At 50.9% G+C, this 14,049-nt stretch overlaps 1 protein-coding gene across 5 annotated transcripts; it reads right to left on the reverse strand.

Annotated features, from left to right (window-relative positions):
• Window positions 1-379: 379 nt before the first annotated feature.
• ZYX (zyxin) lies at window positions 380-13,261 on the reverse strand. Of its 5 annotated transcripts, none has more exons than XM_063148544.1 (10): window positions 13,075-13,261; window positions 9,123-9,383; window positions 5,263-5,462; window positions 4,201-4,293; window positions 3,395-3,901; window positions 2,944-3,085; window positions 2,690-2,859; window positions 2,354-2,532; window positions 1,973-2,093; window positions 380-1,576 (listed from the first exon to the last, which is right to left on the reverse strand). In XM_063148544.1, the coding sequence occupies exons 1-10, from the start codon at window positions 13,244-13,246 to the stop codon at window positions 1,466-1,468; spliced, it is 1,956 nt and encodes a 651-aa protein (XP_063004614.1). In that variant the 5' UTR covers window positions 13,247-13,261; the 3' UTR covers window positions 380-1,465. The 5 variants fall into 5 exon arrangements, with proteins under 5 accessions (XP_063004614.1, XP_063004617.1, XP_063004618.1 ...); XM_063148547.1 differs by lacking the exon at window positions 13,075-13,261 and adding an exon at window positions 12,642-12,743; XM_063148548.1 differs by lacking the exon at window positions 13,075-13,261 and adding an exon at window positions 12,464-12,482.
• Window positions 13,262-14,049: the final 788 nt, after the last annotated feature.

A 14,049-nucleotide genomic window follows, 5' to 3' on the forward strand; every position in this document is an offset into this window, starting at 1 on the left:
ACCATAAACCACAAACACTTTCTGAGGGGCAATTGTTAGGGACAAAGCAAACAAAGTGCACTTTTATTACAATCCACTTCCATCTCACTGGAATACCCATCTCTGAGTGATATGTAAGGCAGACTACAATATTGCTGTACTGAACTGCAGTCTTGCACTGTTTTAAACAAGAGCTACTCTTCAGGTACAGAAAATAGAAGTCTGGAAAGGAGACCAAGAGGTGGAGAGAGAAAGGCCATGTTCAGACTCCTGCTCTCTGGAGGCGGGGTGGAATAGCCTCATATACACTTGGCAATGTATAAAAAAGCTGTGCAATGGCAGTTCTACTGCCAAAGACAGCAACTCCCATGGGTGGCTGAACAAACACAGCAGACACAGGTTAATGGAAAAAACCCACACATTTTATTGAATGCAAACAGTGGTTGGACAGTGCTGTTATTCAAAATGTTTGTTCAGTTTGAGACAGTTTCTAGTTCAGGAAATGGGGCTCGGTGCAGTAATGCTCAGAGCCAGACAGTACATTGCAATTACAAATTACACTGCAGCTCTCACTGACAGCAGTGAAAGAAACCCTACTGGAACAGGAGACATTCCTCAGTCTGCTGAATCCTCATCCACGCACTGAGACGCCTCCTCACCATGTGCTGCCCGTCCTTCTGACGGTTTCTATTTGTAAACATGCATTCTTTGGACTGCTTTGCTACTCTGGTTCCCAGCCTGGCTGTCCAGAAACCACACTGGGAAACAATTAATTTTGGGAAGGGGAAGAAGATTTTTTTTTAAAAAAAGCTTCCAAACTCAGAAACAGAGTAGTATTTCAAACACTGCCAGTTTAATCTGACTAAGGGAAAAGACGACAAGACAGTTAACCAGTAAAATCCATTAGAGACAGAAAAGCTATAGCAAGTTAGCTTTTTCCAGCGACAGTAACAGATTCCGACTACTTTATGCCTCCACACTCAAACCCAGGTGAGGGAGCAGGCAGAGGAAGACATCCTGATAATGAGGTGTCACAAGACATAAAATAAAAGACAGAAGTGGTGCCCAGATGCAGGCTTCCACCTTCTCAAGTCAAATCATCGTTCTTGGCTCCATGGAACTGAAGAATGCTCTCAGCCCTTCCCAGCACTTGCCACCAGGCCCTTCTTGCTTCTTCCACCAGGCGGTGGTGGAGGGCTGATCTTTCTCCTCCAGAGTCTCGAGGGAACAGCGATTGTGCACTCACCTTGAGGACAGCCCCCAGCCTGGGATACGCTGTGGCCAGGAAGCGGTGGCAGAAGAGGTCCTTTCTTGGTGGGTGTGCAGAGTGAATCTAGGAGCAGTGAATCCTACATGAATGAAAATCTGTGCTGGCATAGTCTCCATTGGTAGCAGTCTGCCTTGTCAGGCAGAGGGGTAGGACGATTGCAGGGAGGGGAGGAGTACTGAGTGCGGGGATCTCGAGGGAATGCCCCCTCCGAGCTCCTCAGCGCGCGGTTTTTGCGCGAACGGTGTGACACTTGATACACAGCACGTGCCCATCCAGAGGAAAGCACCCATTCTCGTCTGCCTCAATGGACAAGGGCTTCCCACAGTCCTAAACAGGAAAAGAAGAGGAAGCTCAGTGATGACCAAGAACAGAGTGAAGGCATTCAAGGACATAAGAAATGCCCCCACAGGGTCAGGATCGCTCGCAGCCCACTGCTCTGTCCCTGGTGGTGCTAACGGAAGATGCTGTTCTGAGGGGAGAGCAATTCCATCAAGTTCCCCTCCTATAAAACAGCTGATGTCTTGGAGTGTTATGGAATGCAACAACCCTGCACAGTCCCTGTATTCATTCCTGTGAATGTCTAATCTTTTTCTGAACATGCTTCAAAAACATTCCAGATTCCTTCAAAACAACTTCAGTGTTGGGTCAGCCTAGACAACAAAGGTGTCCAGTTGCTGGTGATGGGCACAGGAAACATGGGAGGAATGGGGCCACCAGGCTTACCTCACACTTGTAACATTTCATGTGGAAATTTTTCTCCAGTGCAACAACACGCACTGTCTCATCCTTTCCAGGCTCTGGCATGATAGGTTCACTACAGACTGAGCAGCGTGGAGCATACTTCCTGCAACACAGAACCATGGAGGAGACCATGACCACCATGGTGACATTCAAGGGAGGATTCTCAGTGCTGTTCAGTGGCCTTAGCAGCAGAGGAATAATAAATGTTTAGGTGGAAAGACATCTTCACACTTTGCTGACTCATTTTTAACCTCATGTCTGACAGATGACATGGGCAACCCACCCCCACGCTGCAGCAAAGAGAAGCAGGTGTGAGGGAATCTGCCCTCTCTCATACACCACATGCACGTGCTCTCTCCATACCTGTGGTAGTCATCCACACAGTGAGGCTGGTTAGACTGGTCCACAATGAAAGAGGTCCCTTCCAGGGGGGTATGGCACATCACGCAGGTGAAGCACTGGGGATGGTATGAGTTACCAGTGGCCTTCAGCATCCGGTCTGTGATGGTCTGCTTGCAGACACTGCACTTCTCCAAGGTGCTCTGAGCCCAAAGAAAACAAGTAAGACACATGAATCCAATCTGCCACCCCTGTGAGGCTACACCACAGGAAGCAAAGATGGAAGGAGGAAGGGAAAGCAAGAGAGAACAACCACAGCGAGCTCAGTTCCTTCCAGCAGCTTTCACCCCAGTGACTCACAGCATAGCAGTCCTCGCAGAAGGGCTTCTCATCCACATTGTAGAACTGCTGCCCCTGCAGCTGCTTCTCACACTTGAAGCAGGTGAAGCATTCCACATGGAAGAGGCGGTCCAGGGCCCTCACAGCTGGCTGGGTTCGTGACAGGGGCTTCCGGCAGAAGCCACAGAGCTCTGTCAATGGAAGAGGAAAGGGATCAGGAGAGATGAAAACCCATCACAGTCTCGATCCTACTGCTGTCCATTGAAAGCACGCACCAGAAGTTGCAGCCTCTGCTGGGGGTGGATGCTCCATATCCTTCATTAGTCTCTGGGTCAACTTCTCCAGCTCTTCTACCTCCTTCATTGTCAGACAGGAATTCCCCCTAGGTGGGTCTGCATTGGAACCTGTGGGTCTATGCTGCAGGAAGAGGGAACATTAAATCCCGAAAGACAGACTCCCTCCCACCTTGTCCCTAATTAACCTATTTCCCTAGCCTTTATAGGTCCTCTCTGTTCATCTCTAGGAACAATCTGCCATCCACTGTGCTTGATTCTTCCCACCTTCACATGAAGCCCTACCCCTCTGCACTACAACCTCCATAGTTACATCTCTCCTTCAGAGGGGGTAACAGCCTCCCTACAGCCTGGGCAGATCCACCCTCATCCTCAGAGTTTCACTCCCAGTGTGCCTGCCCACAGACACCAGTCCCAGGGCTCTTTCCCTCACCGTGTCTCTTGCAGCAGCCGGCTGTTCTGTTGGGCGTGGCTTCTCCTGCACTTGGGGTTTTTCCCTCTGCTGGGCATAGGTGAAACTGGGGGGCTGTGGTCGAGAGGAGGGGCCTGAAGGTGAAGGGGCTGTGAACTGAGTCTGAAGGGAGGTAGGGTATCTCGTAGAATTTGAAGGAGCCATTGGAACACTGTCACCTGATCTGGACACAGACTTATGAGAGCCAGCAACAGGAGATGGGGTGAATTTAGGGGTAGGCTGAGCAGAAGGGAGAGAAGGGGGTGGAGGGACTGATGCTTGGGGCTCCTTGTGTTGCTGTGGGGCTGCCCATGGGGTTGGGGTGGGGTTCAAATCCACCCCAGGGGGCTTGAAAGGTGAGCTTCCACTTGGCTTTGGCGTGAATTTGGAAGGAAAGGAAGGAGGAGCATCTTTGGGGGCAGATGGTATTTCCACAGGGGCTTTTGGGGCCAATGGTTTCTCCAGAGAACCTGTGGATCCCGGAGTTATCTGTAAAGAGAAGCAGCAGAGAGAAAACAGGCAGGTATCAGCAAGGTGGAAGAGAAAATATGCCATCTATAGCAGTGAATCAGCCAGCAGCTATCCCAGACCCAGAACACGAAGGGTTTCCACACTGACATGTTTAGCAATACTGACAAGTTGCAAGATCCACGTTTTCCAATCCTTCACCAACACCTGTGTGCTATGGTTTATCCACATATTTTAATCTTCAGTAGCACCTTTCTCACTACCTCTGTTCAACAAACCAGGCACCTCCTCTTCCACCTGCAACACTCTGGACAGCTCACCCGGGATTTGAAGGGGTCATTCTTCTCCATGTCATCCAACATTACAGACAGTGATTCAATCTCAAGATCAACGCTGCTCATCTTGCCACGTACCTACACAGCCATCCGTGAGGAAAAAGGGAGCAGAGCATGTTACAGGACCAGCCACAGAAATGGGTGAATAATTTCTTTCCAATAGCACATTTTGATACTTTGGACTTTGGTACAGATCTGCTCCTTGCTTTGACTGGATAAAAAGCTGGCGAGGACGAAGAGGACACAGTCTCAAAGGTCTACAAACAGTGGGAAAATGCACAGCCCAAGGAAGCTCTCAGATTTAGGTGGGAAAAGACATCTGGACATCTGTAGTCCAACACTCTGCTCACAGCAAGGCTAATTCCCAAGCAACACCAGGCTGCTCAAGGCCTCACACAGATGATTTCACAGCATTACCAAGGATGCAGGTTCCCCAGTCTTTCTAGGCACACATGCCAGCAATGAGCCACAGGGTTTTCTTCTGTCCAAAGGGAACTTCCCTTGCCACTTCTGTCCATTGTCCCTTGTTGTGCTCGAGTAAGAAGAATCTGTCTTCTCTCCAGCCCTCCTTTAGGTATTGCAGACTCCAGTCAGACCTCTGCCTTGGCAGCCTCTTCTGCTCCAACCCCAAAGGCTGCTGTGACCTTTGACTGGATTGCTTCTCATTCAGCATTCCAGAGGGGTGGTTATACTGAAGAGCCCAACCAGATGCAGTCCTCCAAGATGCAGCCCCACCAGCACAGAAGGGAGGAGTATTCACCGTCCTTGTCCTTCTCTCCCAGGAGCAGCCCAGCGTGTGGCTGGCCCTCACTGCCACAGGGGAGCACTGCTGGCTTGCATTCTCTGTCAACAGGGAACCCCAGGTCCTTCCCCTCAGAGCTGTGGCCCAGCCAGCTGACCCTAACCTGTGCTGGTCCAGTGGCTGGTAGCATTTCCTGCTTTCCCAGGTTCTCAGGGCTTCCTGCTGCTGAGCTCAGACAGTAGCGAGAAGCTGTCCCACCTCACAGAGCATCACACACACACCACACTTCCTTGGACCTCACTCACCTGTGGGGCAGGAACCTTGCTCACAGGTCCTTCATCAAACATTGGTGGAGGAGGAGGAGGTGGAGAAGGAGGAGAAGGAAAAGCTTCATCTGGGGCTGGTGGAAAAGGCTCTTCAAAGGGTGGTGGGGGTGGTGGAAATGCACAGTTTGAGGAGAAGCTTGCATCCTCCCCAGGCGGAGGAGGAGGTGGCAGTGGCAGGTCTGTGGGGAAGAATGAGAATAAAAGCGACTTCAGATCATTTCTTACTCCTAGCCAGGAGGGTTCTTGAAGGTATTGCAGCAAGCAGGATCATAGAATGACAGGGTGGTTTAGGATGGAAGAGACCTCAAAGAATATCTAGTTCTGCCCTCACTGCTATGGGCAAGGACACCACTCCTCAATCAGGATGCTCAGGGCCCCATCCAGTGTGAGCTTGAACACTTCCAGAAATGGGGCATCCACCTATTTGGGCAATCTGCTCCAGTACCTCACCACCCTCTGAGTAAAGAATTTCTTCCTGACATCTAATCTAAACCAGCCCTCTTTCAGTGTAAAACCCTTGTCCTTTTACTATCTGTACACATAAAATCTCCATCTCCCTCTTTTTTATAATCCCCTTAAGATAGTAGAAGGACACAATAAGTTCTCCCCAGAGCATTCTCTTCTCTAGGCTGACAAACCTCAGCTCTCTCAGGCTGTCTTCCTAAAAGAGGCGCTCCCTCCCACCCTTGGATCAGCTTTGTGGTCTCCTCTGGATTCTCTCCAACAAGTCCACATTTTTCTTGTGCTGAGGACCCCAGGGCCAGAAGCAGCATTCCAGGTGGGGTCTCACAAGAGTGGAGCAGAGAGGCAGAATCCCTCTCCCATCTGCTGGTCACACCCTTTTCGACGCAGCTCAGGACTCCATCAGCCTTCTGGGCAGGGAGTGCACATTGGTTCCCCTGTACCAATGGGATCTCAGCACCCATCAAGGACAACTGAACTCCACAAGCTGTTTTTCACCTTGTCCAAAGCTTTTCATAATGATGTAATCTGTCCTCAGTAGATGCTGTTACTAGTCACTGGGCAGAGTTGTTGTACATTTGGGAAATATATCTCACTATGCTCTTTGTCTCATTCCTTCCTCATTTGTCTCATTTGCTCCTTGTCTCACTCCCTGGTCCCCAGCACACCCTTCTCTTGCCAGTAACTGGCTCAGGTTACTGAACACAGGGTAGCAAACATGGAATGCCAGTGGACAACCCAGGACACCCTGGAGAGACTGTGTTTTCACACAAAAATAAGCTGGCATCTCACAGCAGCATAGTAAGCACTACTAAGTGGGGGAAAAAAAGCAAGCTGGACCAACTACCCCTTATGTGTATGAACAATCTTTGAAATGCCTGTTTTTCTGGGGGGGGCAAAACCAGCTTTGATTTTTGAGGCTATGTCTTCACACTCAACAGACATTATGACATGAGAAATTTTCCAAAACCCTTTTAAGCAGGCTGAAAGGCACCAGAGCACCTCCGTGTTCTAAAAAAGCCCTCTGCTTCTACCTATTCCTATTTGCCAAAGATGCATAACAGGCAAAACCAACCATTTTCTACTACAACATGGACAAATAAATGTGAATCCTCTTCCCTTCCCCACGTAGGGAAGAAAGCATCCTCTTATCAACCACATAGCAAAGAACACTGAAGATGAGGAGGTGTAACTTCCACATGCCTTCTTCCAGACACCCACCTCTCTTCCCAGCTAGCCCGAATAAGCAGTAGAGTGAAAGACCAAACTTTCCAAGTGCACTACTCCAAGTGCAGCTTTTACCAGCAGTAACCAAACAGTCTCATCTTTATATCCAGCTGTTGTCAACAGGCTTTATAAGGACTTCTCATCTGTAACCTAAGGGAGACGATACTGCCCTTTTAGAAAACGAAAGGCAAAATCTTATTAGCCTGAGGAATGCATAAACTGCCCTGGTATGCAACACCTCCTCCAAGCAAGCCTTCTTGTGCTGCAGAAATTCTGCTGGGGGAGGGAGTTGGTTTTTTTTCTTTGAAATTACAGTTTGGGATCAAACTTGTACGTGCTTGCCTTTTGGTTTATCGAAACCCTAAGAAACAAAACTCTGATTTGCTGTCACATTGTTCCAGATGCACTAAAAGCCTGTTTTATGAATTATTCACAGGACAAGAAAGTTCCCCACGAAGTTGTTACACCAGATTTACAGAGTAATCAATACTAAATATAACATTCCTACAGCAATACTAACTCAGCCATCTATCATTTAAGACAGTCCAACTGCTACAGATCTGTATCATACTACATTTGTTTGGGGAGTGTGTAAGAAAGGCACAGAAGGACTGAAGATATGCACCAGAGGAGGACCAAATCAGATGCATTTCTCTCATGACTGAGTTTTGGTGGCTCGTCTGTGCATCAGCTGTCTTGCTGGCAGTCCTTACCCAATGATGACACAGCAGCTTATGACAAATGGTTCTTCTGCTAGATTTTCTGTCTAGTTACTCCATAATGCCCACTTTAACAACAGGAGAAGCAGAGCAAGTAACACCTAACACTCCACTCATACTGTATGTTGAAAAGTAAATTTTAACATCCATCCATCTACTTCAGGCAGTATTTGTGTCAGTTTGAGACCTTCTGACAGACACATCCCTAATCCAGACCACTACAGCAGAAAATGATAAGTCCTAAAACGGGACCTTGATTTCCACAGACACAAGATTCCAGCCAAGAACATACAAGAAATACACCTTGCTGGTACAATTTTAGGAGGCAGAAGCACCAGCATGTCCTTGTGACTTCAGAAATGGGAAAAATGGCTTAATCACTCTTCTCCTGCAAGCACAGGACCAGTCTTCCTACCATCAGGTCAGCTGCCCACCAACTTAGCACACTAACCTGGAAAATATCAGTGTTGCAAGTCCCTGCTAAACAGTGAAAGAAAAGAAATTTAAACCAGCAGCTGGCATTCTCTGAACATGTGTGTCCTGACTGAGGCACACCCTTTACTCGACAGAGCCTTGGGGAAATAGGCAGTATCAAGCATTAGCAAACAGTCCCTACAGAAATTTCTGATGGCCCCATGTTGACCAAATGCTCAAACTACAGAGTAACATAACCAGCCTCTAAACTGCATCTAAAAGGACACAAAACCAACCAAGCAACAAAACAAGGAACAAAAAAACCCACTGTACCACTGCAGGAAACAAAAAAAGGCCACACAAAAAAAGAAAGAAAGAAGTAAGAAAACCACAGTGAAACAAGAAGTCCCTCTACACAGGAAAACCCAACCCAAACCACTAGGAAAAAGTACCAACTGTACAAGCCATACAAACTAAACTCTGAGTCTCACTTCCTGTTTATCATCCCTGCCACTATTTTTTCACGCAATTATTTCTCCCTCTCTTTTCCAGCATCAAAGGTGGCAATTGCAGAGCCCACAAGAAGGACAGTCAGAGATAACCAACTTATTGGTTAAGTTAAGAGCTGGGACCAATCAACAACAAGGAGAACAGAGTGATTCATCACTATCAGGGTCAACTTCTCTGCAACATACTTGCTCTCACACTGGCCAAAAACTGACTGCAATTACACAACTGTGCACCCAGGGAATACTGTGAAAAATCCACTGCATCCCTCCTCCAGCACCAGTGCAGTGCAGGACAGTCTCCTCCCTCCTTTCCTAATGGAGACACTATGTACTTTGAGACCTCTTTCCAATCCATTTGTCTTGTTATGATCCTGCTAGTCTCTACAGCAAGAATATCCATCACTTGCAGCAGTTACACTCCTGTTCTCATATTCAGCCCAGCTACAAACCTCCCACCCTGAGAAGTCAGAAATGCATATTCACATCTGCCACGCCAGCCTTGACCTACCTTCTGCCAGCATAGACACGGGTGGCAATGGAATCTCCCCCACCTTCCCCATCTGAGCACGCTGGGCACCAGGACCAGGAGGTGGAGGCACCGACGACTCTGACGCACCCCCAGCCTTGAAGGGGTTCACCTTGGGCTTAGGGGCAACCACAGGTGCAAACTTCTTCTGTGGGTTGTAGAAGGAAGGCGTAGAAATGTTGATGCTGACTGTGGACGTCATGCGGGTCCCTGGGGCACCTGGGGAGGCCATCTTCTCAGCACCTGGCAGGAGAGAAGAGGGAGGAAACCTACATGAAATCATCCTTGGGCCAGAGTGGAAATTAATGGAGAAGAGTATGTGAAACAAAGGGATAGAGGAATTTAACTCAGGCCAGAGGCTGAGGTGCCTGAGCAGTGCACTTACAAGACCAGCACAGGAAAAAGGAAGAACAGAAACTGCAGACAGCTCGAATGAGCCATCACACTTCACCATTTCAACTCAGCATGGCATTAACCACAAATGGGTTCTTGCAACAGAGAAAACCCAGATTTCCACTGCACTGCAGCCCTGCACCTGTGGTGACCCGAAGGAGGGTGATCCCCCGCACCCCAAAGGATGCCCCCTGAAGAGGAATCAGCCTTTCCTGTCCCCCTTTACCCGATACCGCCAGCCGGCTCCTCTCGAGCTCAGCCTGTGGCAGCGGCAGCAATGCCCCTCTCCCCCGGCACCCCGCACCTTTACCTCCAGGCCCCTCCATGCCGCCGGAGCCGCACGGCCGGGCGGGAGAGGCTCTCCGGAGCTGGGCGATGCCAGCCTGTGTCTCCTCCCGCCCCGGCCGGGCTCCGCCGCCCGCTCGCCCCGCCCCCGCCAGGAAGCGCTCCCCGGATGCCGCCGCCCCCCGCCCGCGGGGCCGAGCCCCGGGCCCAGCGAGCGCAGGGTGCCCGGCCGGGCCGGCTGTGAGGGGAACGGCGCTGTCCCGAGCAGAGGCGCATCCCTACGGCTGCCCCGGTCCCGCGATCCAGGCCAGCAAGCTCACCCGTGCTAGAAGCCCCCACGGAGCCAGACGCTTTGTTGTAAAGCCTGGCATGCCCACAGCCCTCCTAACACCCCAGCACAATAGGGCTGCCGTCAGCACAGGGGCTCCGTGCCAGCTTTCCGCGTTGGCATGTCCGAATCAGCGCCCCTCCGCGCTGCCGGCCGCTGCCACGGACAATAACAGCTGCTGCCACAGACAGCCCTGGTGCCACAAACATCCGCCCGGCCCCGATAACCCCTGGCTGCTGCTAAGAACCGCCTGCCCCGTCCTAAGCGCTCCCACGGCTCGGTGCGGTGTGGCACAATACAGCAGCAACCTGTCCCAGCCTCCCCAGGTCACAAGCGTGTGGCAACACAAACAAAGTCCATGCTGCTGAACCTTTCCTTCCCTTTGTGCGGTGCTGATAAGATGCATACTTGGACAACTCTTCTGGGAGTTTCGAAAGGAGAATGAGGCAGCAACAATAAGCAGGAGCCAAAAAGCTGTGCTGAGCATTCCCCCTGGGTTCAGAATTGGAAAGGGCCAAGGCAGAAGAGTAATTAGCAAGGTCTGTCCTCATTCCTCCAAACTTCTAGGGTTCATCAGACTTGCCAGTCAGAAGGGACTGACCAACTCCCTTCCATTCTGCAGTTCTCACCAAGCTTCAGAAGCTGTTAAATACACCTCCAGCCTTTCTTTAGAGACTTTTGCCTCCTACTCCATTATTTCACTAGGGTGTAATGAACCACTTGGCAGTAGCTCTACCAGATTTGACAGGATTATGAGCAGAACACTACAGTGACAATGTCACTTCTAATCACAGGGTTAGTCAACACAGTCTGAGGACATCGGCTGCTTCACAAAACAACCCACTGGCTTTGCAACCAGCACCTGCCATGTCCCTGAACCCAAAGCAGCCCATTTCCCTGTACGCTGTGTCGCACTTAGGGCACTTGCTGCTCAGGGCTGTCTCCACCCAGCAGCTGCCCCTGCTCATCCTCGCTGCTGGCTATCAGTCCACCCACACAGACCAACCCGGCTGAGAAAGCTTGGCCTTGCAGAGAGTCACCCCCTCCAGCCCTGGGGTGCTGCCAATGCCATCTAAGCCTTACCAGAAACACACAGCTCACACAGGTCCTGTGGCACAGTCTGGGAGAGCTGTGGGAGAGGGAGTGTCACGCCAACAGAAGTAATCTCAAATCTTTCTCATCCTCACATTTACCCCGAGGGGAGAGATTTTTTTACTTGCTCTAACAGCATTTAGGATGACTCAAGTGGAGCTATGAAGAAAGATGCCCCCAAAGGCAGGATACCTAAGTTGACTCATACACCTTTTCTTTCTGACAGCAGGAAGAAGAAGGAGGACAGAACCAAGGGACACCTCCTTTAGCAAGAGGGTCAATTCCCAGGACTCATGGTGGGTCTGCCACCTGTTATACGTCTAGACAGCTTTCACTTTGATGCCATGACACCACTCTCAACAGCTCTGCTCCTTTCCTGGGGTAGCAAAAGCAGGAGGAACCTGAAGAAGCAGACAGTCAAGTGACATTTTTCACTTCTGTTGGTAAGAGCAGTTTGGCTGCAGCCACGCTGGAAGCCCCTACAGCTGCACACATCATATTTGCACTTCTCCATCGGCCAACTTCCTCCCAACTGAGGGGAGTCAGAGGGGGGAAAAAAAAAACAAAACAAAAAGCCCCCACCAAAACAAAAAATCCCCACAAACAAGCAAGAATATTAAGAACAGATTAAACGGATTCAGGAGTTATGCTGCTTTTCATCCAGAGAGTTCTCCCAGCCTGCCCCAAAGTTACAAAGCTTCAAAGAGAGCAAAGTCTATCAGCTATGCAAGCTGCAAGGTAAAGCCTCGGAGCACCCGGCTGGGGGAGGGGGTTATTCGGAGCTACTAACTTCCCTCACAGATGCTGGGCTTGCCTCCTCCCTATGCAAGGGAGGGAAGAAAAACCAGGAAGAAAAACTCCAAAAAGCTATGCAAACATATTTAAAACGTTAGAAAGTCCCACGACTTTGCAAACACTTTCTCAGGGCACTCCCAGGGAGCCAGAAACTCATAAATTAGGCAAATTTCATGCACAAAGGGCCCCAGATTCCTCTCTCGAGCACATCTGGAAAAAGGCTCGCGAGGTGTCTCGGTCATCCAAGCTCACACAAAAGAGAGCTTGTCCCGAGCAGAGCCCGGCAGCAGCACCCCCTCCCTCTCCCCCGCTGCTGGGGCTGTGCGGGAGCGCCGAGTCCACCTCCATTCCACCGGCAGGGAAGAAAAGTCACCACACACACATACATACATACATACACACATACACACACGCACACATACACACGAACCTGATTGTTTTTGTGGAGGGCCAAGCACCACCGCCCCACCCCGAGCCAGCACCAGGAGCGAAGGGCTGTGTCCGAGGTGCAGAGCCGTGCGGGAGGGAGCGGCAGGAAACCCGCACCCTCCGCACCACCCCCGGGGAGAAGGCAAGGGCTTTGTCGTCAAGCGAACGAAGGGACTCACCTCAGGGGGAGCGGGAAGTGCCGCCCCGGCAGTGGCAGTAGCTACGGCTGTCGGGGCCGGGCTGTTCGGCTGCCCCGGCCCGCCCGCCGGGAGCAGCAGCAGCGAGAGGCGGAGGAGCTGCCGAGCCCCGGCGCTTCCTCCCAACTCGCGAAAAAAGCCTCGCCCAGGCAAAGTTGTTTGACCATAAAAGGCGCGAGGCCGCGGCACAGCTGAGCTCACTCGCTGGGGAATGTGGCAATGAGGTAACGGGGGCCGGGGCTTGCCGGGGCAGCGGCCCTGGACCCTGCCGCTGGCGGGGAGGGGGCGAGCGCTGTGCCCGCCGGCAGCCGCCAGCCAGACGCGTCTGTCGGGGTTTGCCCCGGCGCCCACCCGGGGCCGGGCCCCGCTGCCTGCCCCCTGCACGGAGAGCCCCGCTCCTCCCGCCTCGCCTAACCTTGGAGCTGCCCCCGGGCCGCGATTTCACTTCCAGTCGCTGAGCTGGATTTTGGGAAGGAATGCGGCGGCTCTGGTGAGTCAGGGTCCCTGCTGGCCTCCTCCCCGCCCGAGCCAGCTGTGAGAGCATCTGACTCACGCTGCCCCGGTCTGCCAGAAATTAAAGCAAACATCAGATGACTCCACTGTGCAGAAAAGCCACTTGTTCTCCTCGTACTGGCTGCAAGGCAAACACTATTAGCTGGTTTATATCAAACACTATGCACATGAATTGCTTTGTTGGATTGCCAGCGCTGCACATCGCTTTAATTTTTATCCCAGTGCTCGCTGGGGGCTCAGCCCGCTGTAGAACCTGACCCAGCCCAACAGAACGTGACTTTCAACCCCAGCCTTTGCTGCTTCTCCCTGCTTCAGAGCCTTTCACGAAGGAGGAACGCCAATAAAGATATTTCCTGTGCTTTGTGCAATCATTGCAATTGACTTTGGAATCTGGCCTTAATTTTGGGGTTAATACACCTACTGTTGCAAGTTCCCTGGAGAATTACTGTATTTGGTAATGCTCAGGGGACTTGGGGCTTGTCTGCTCCCAAGACTTACCTATCAACACAGGTACCTTTCAGTACTGCTAATTTACTTGCAGGTTGAGGGAGTAAGCCACAAACCACACCAGCGACACTCCCAGTCTGCACTGCTGCAGAATTCTCACATTAGAGAGCTATGCAAAGAGATTCGTCCAAGGTTTAAATCCAGTGTAAACAAATCTTTAATTTCACACGTAAAGTTTGTACAAAGAGGTCGTATCTTTTATTTAACCAGGTGATACAATTGGGAAAAGTCTCTCTAGGTTTTTCAGTGTTACATACCATTTGAAAATGCCACCCATAGCAGCGCCCAGCACTGAGCATCTCACTCCTTACACAGCTGCAACCACTGAACCACTGATCTATAGCTCTGAATTTCTTAGAGAAATATAGGT

This window comes from Melospiza melodia, chromosome 2 (assembly GCF_035770615.1).
Source record: "Melospiza melodia melodia isolate bMelMel2 chromosome 2, bMelMel2.pri, whole genome shotgun sequence".
In the NCBI taxonomy this organism is placed as follows: domain Eukaryota; kingdom Metazoa; phylum Chordata; class Aves; order Passeriformes; family Passerellidae; genus Melospiza; species Melospiza melodia.

Coding starts and splice junctions, on each gene's coding strand:
- ZYX (XM_063148544.1), bottom strand. CDS start 13,246: ATGTTTGCTTTAATTTCTGGCAGACCGGGGCAGCGTGAGTCAGATGCT. Junction 3,086..3,394: donor CGGCTGCTGCAAGAGACACG/GTGAGGGAAAGA, acceptor CTCTTCCTGCAG/CATAGACCCACAGGTTCCAA. Junction 2,533..2,689: donor TCTGCGAGGACTGCTATGCT/GTGAGTCACTGG, acceptor CTTTGGGCTCAG/AGCACCTTGGAGAAGTGCAG.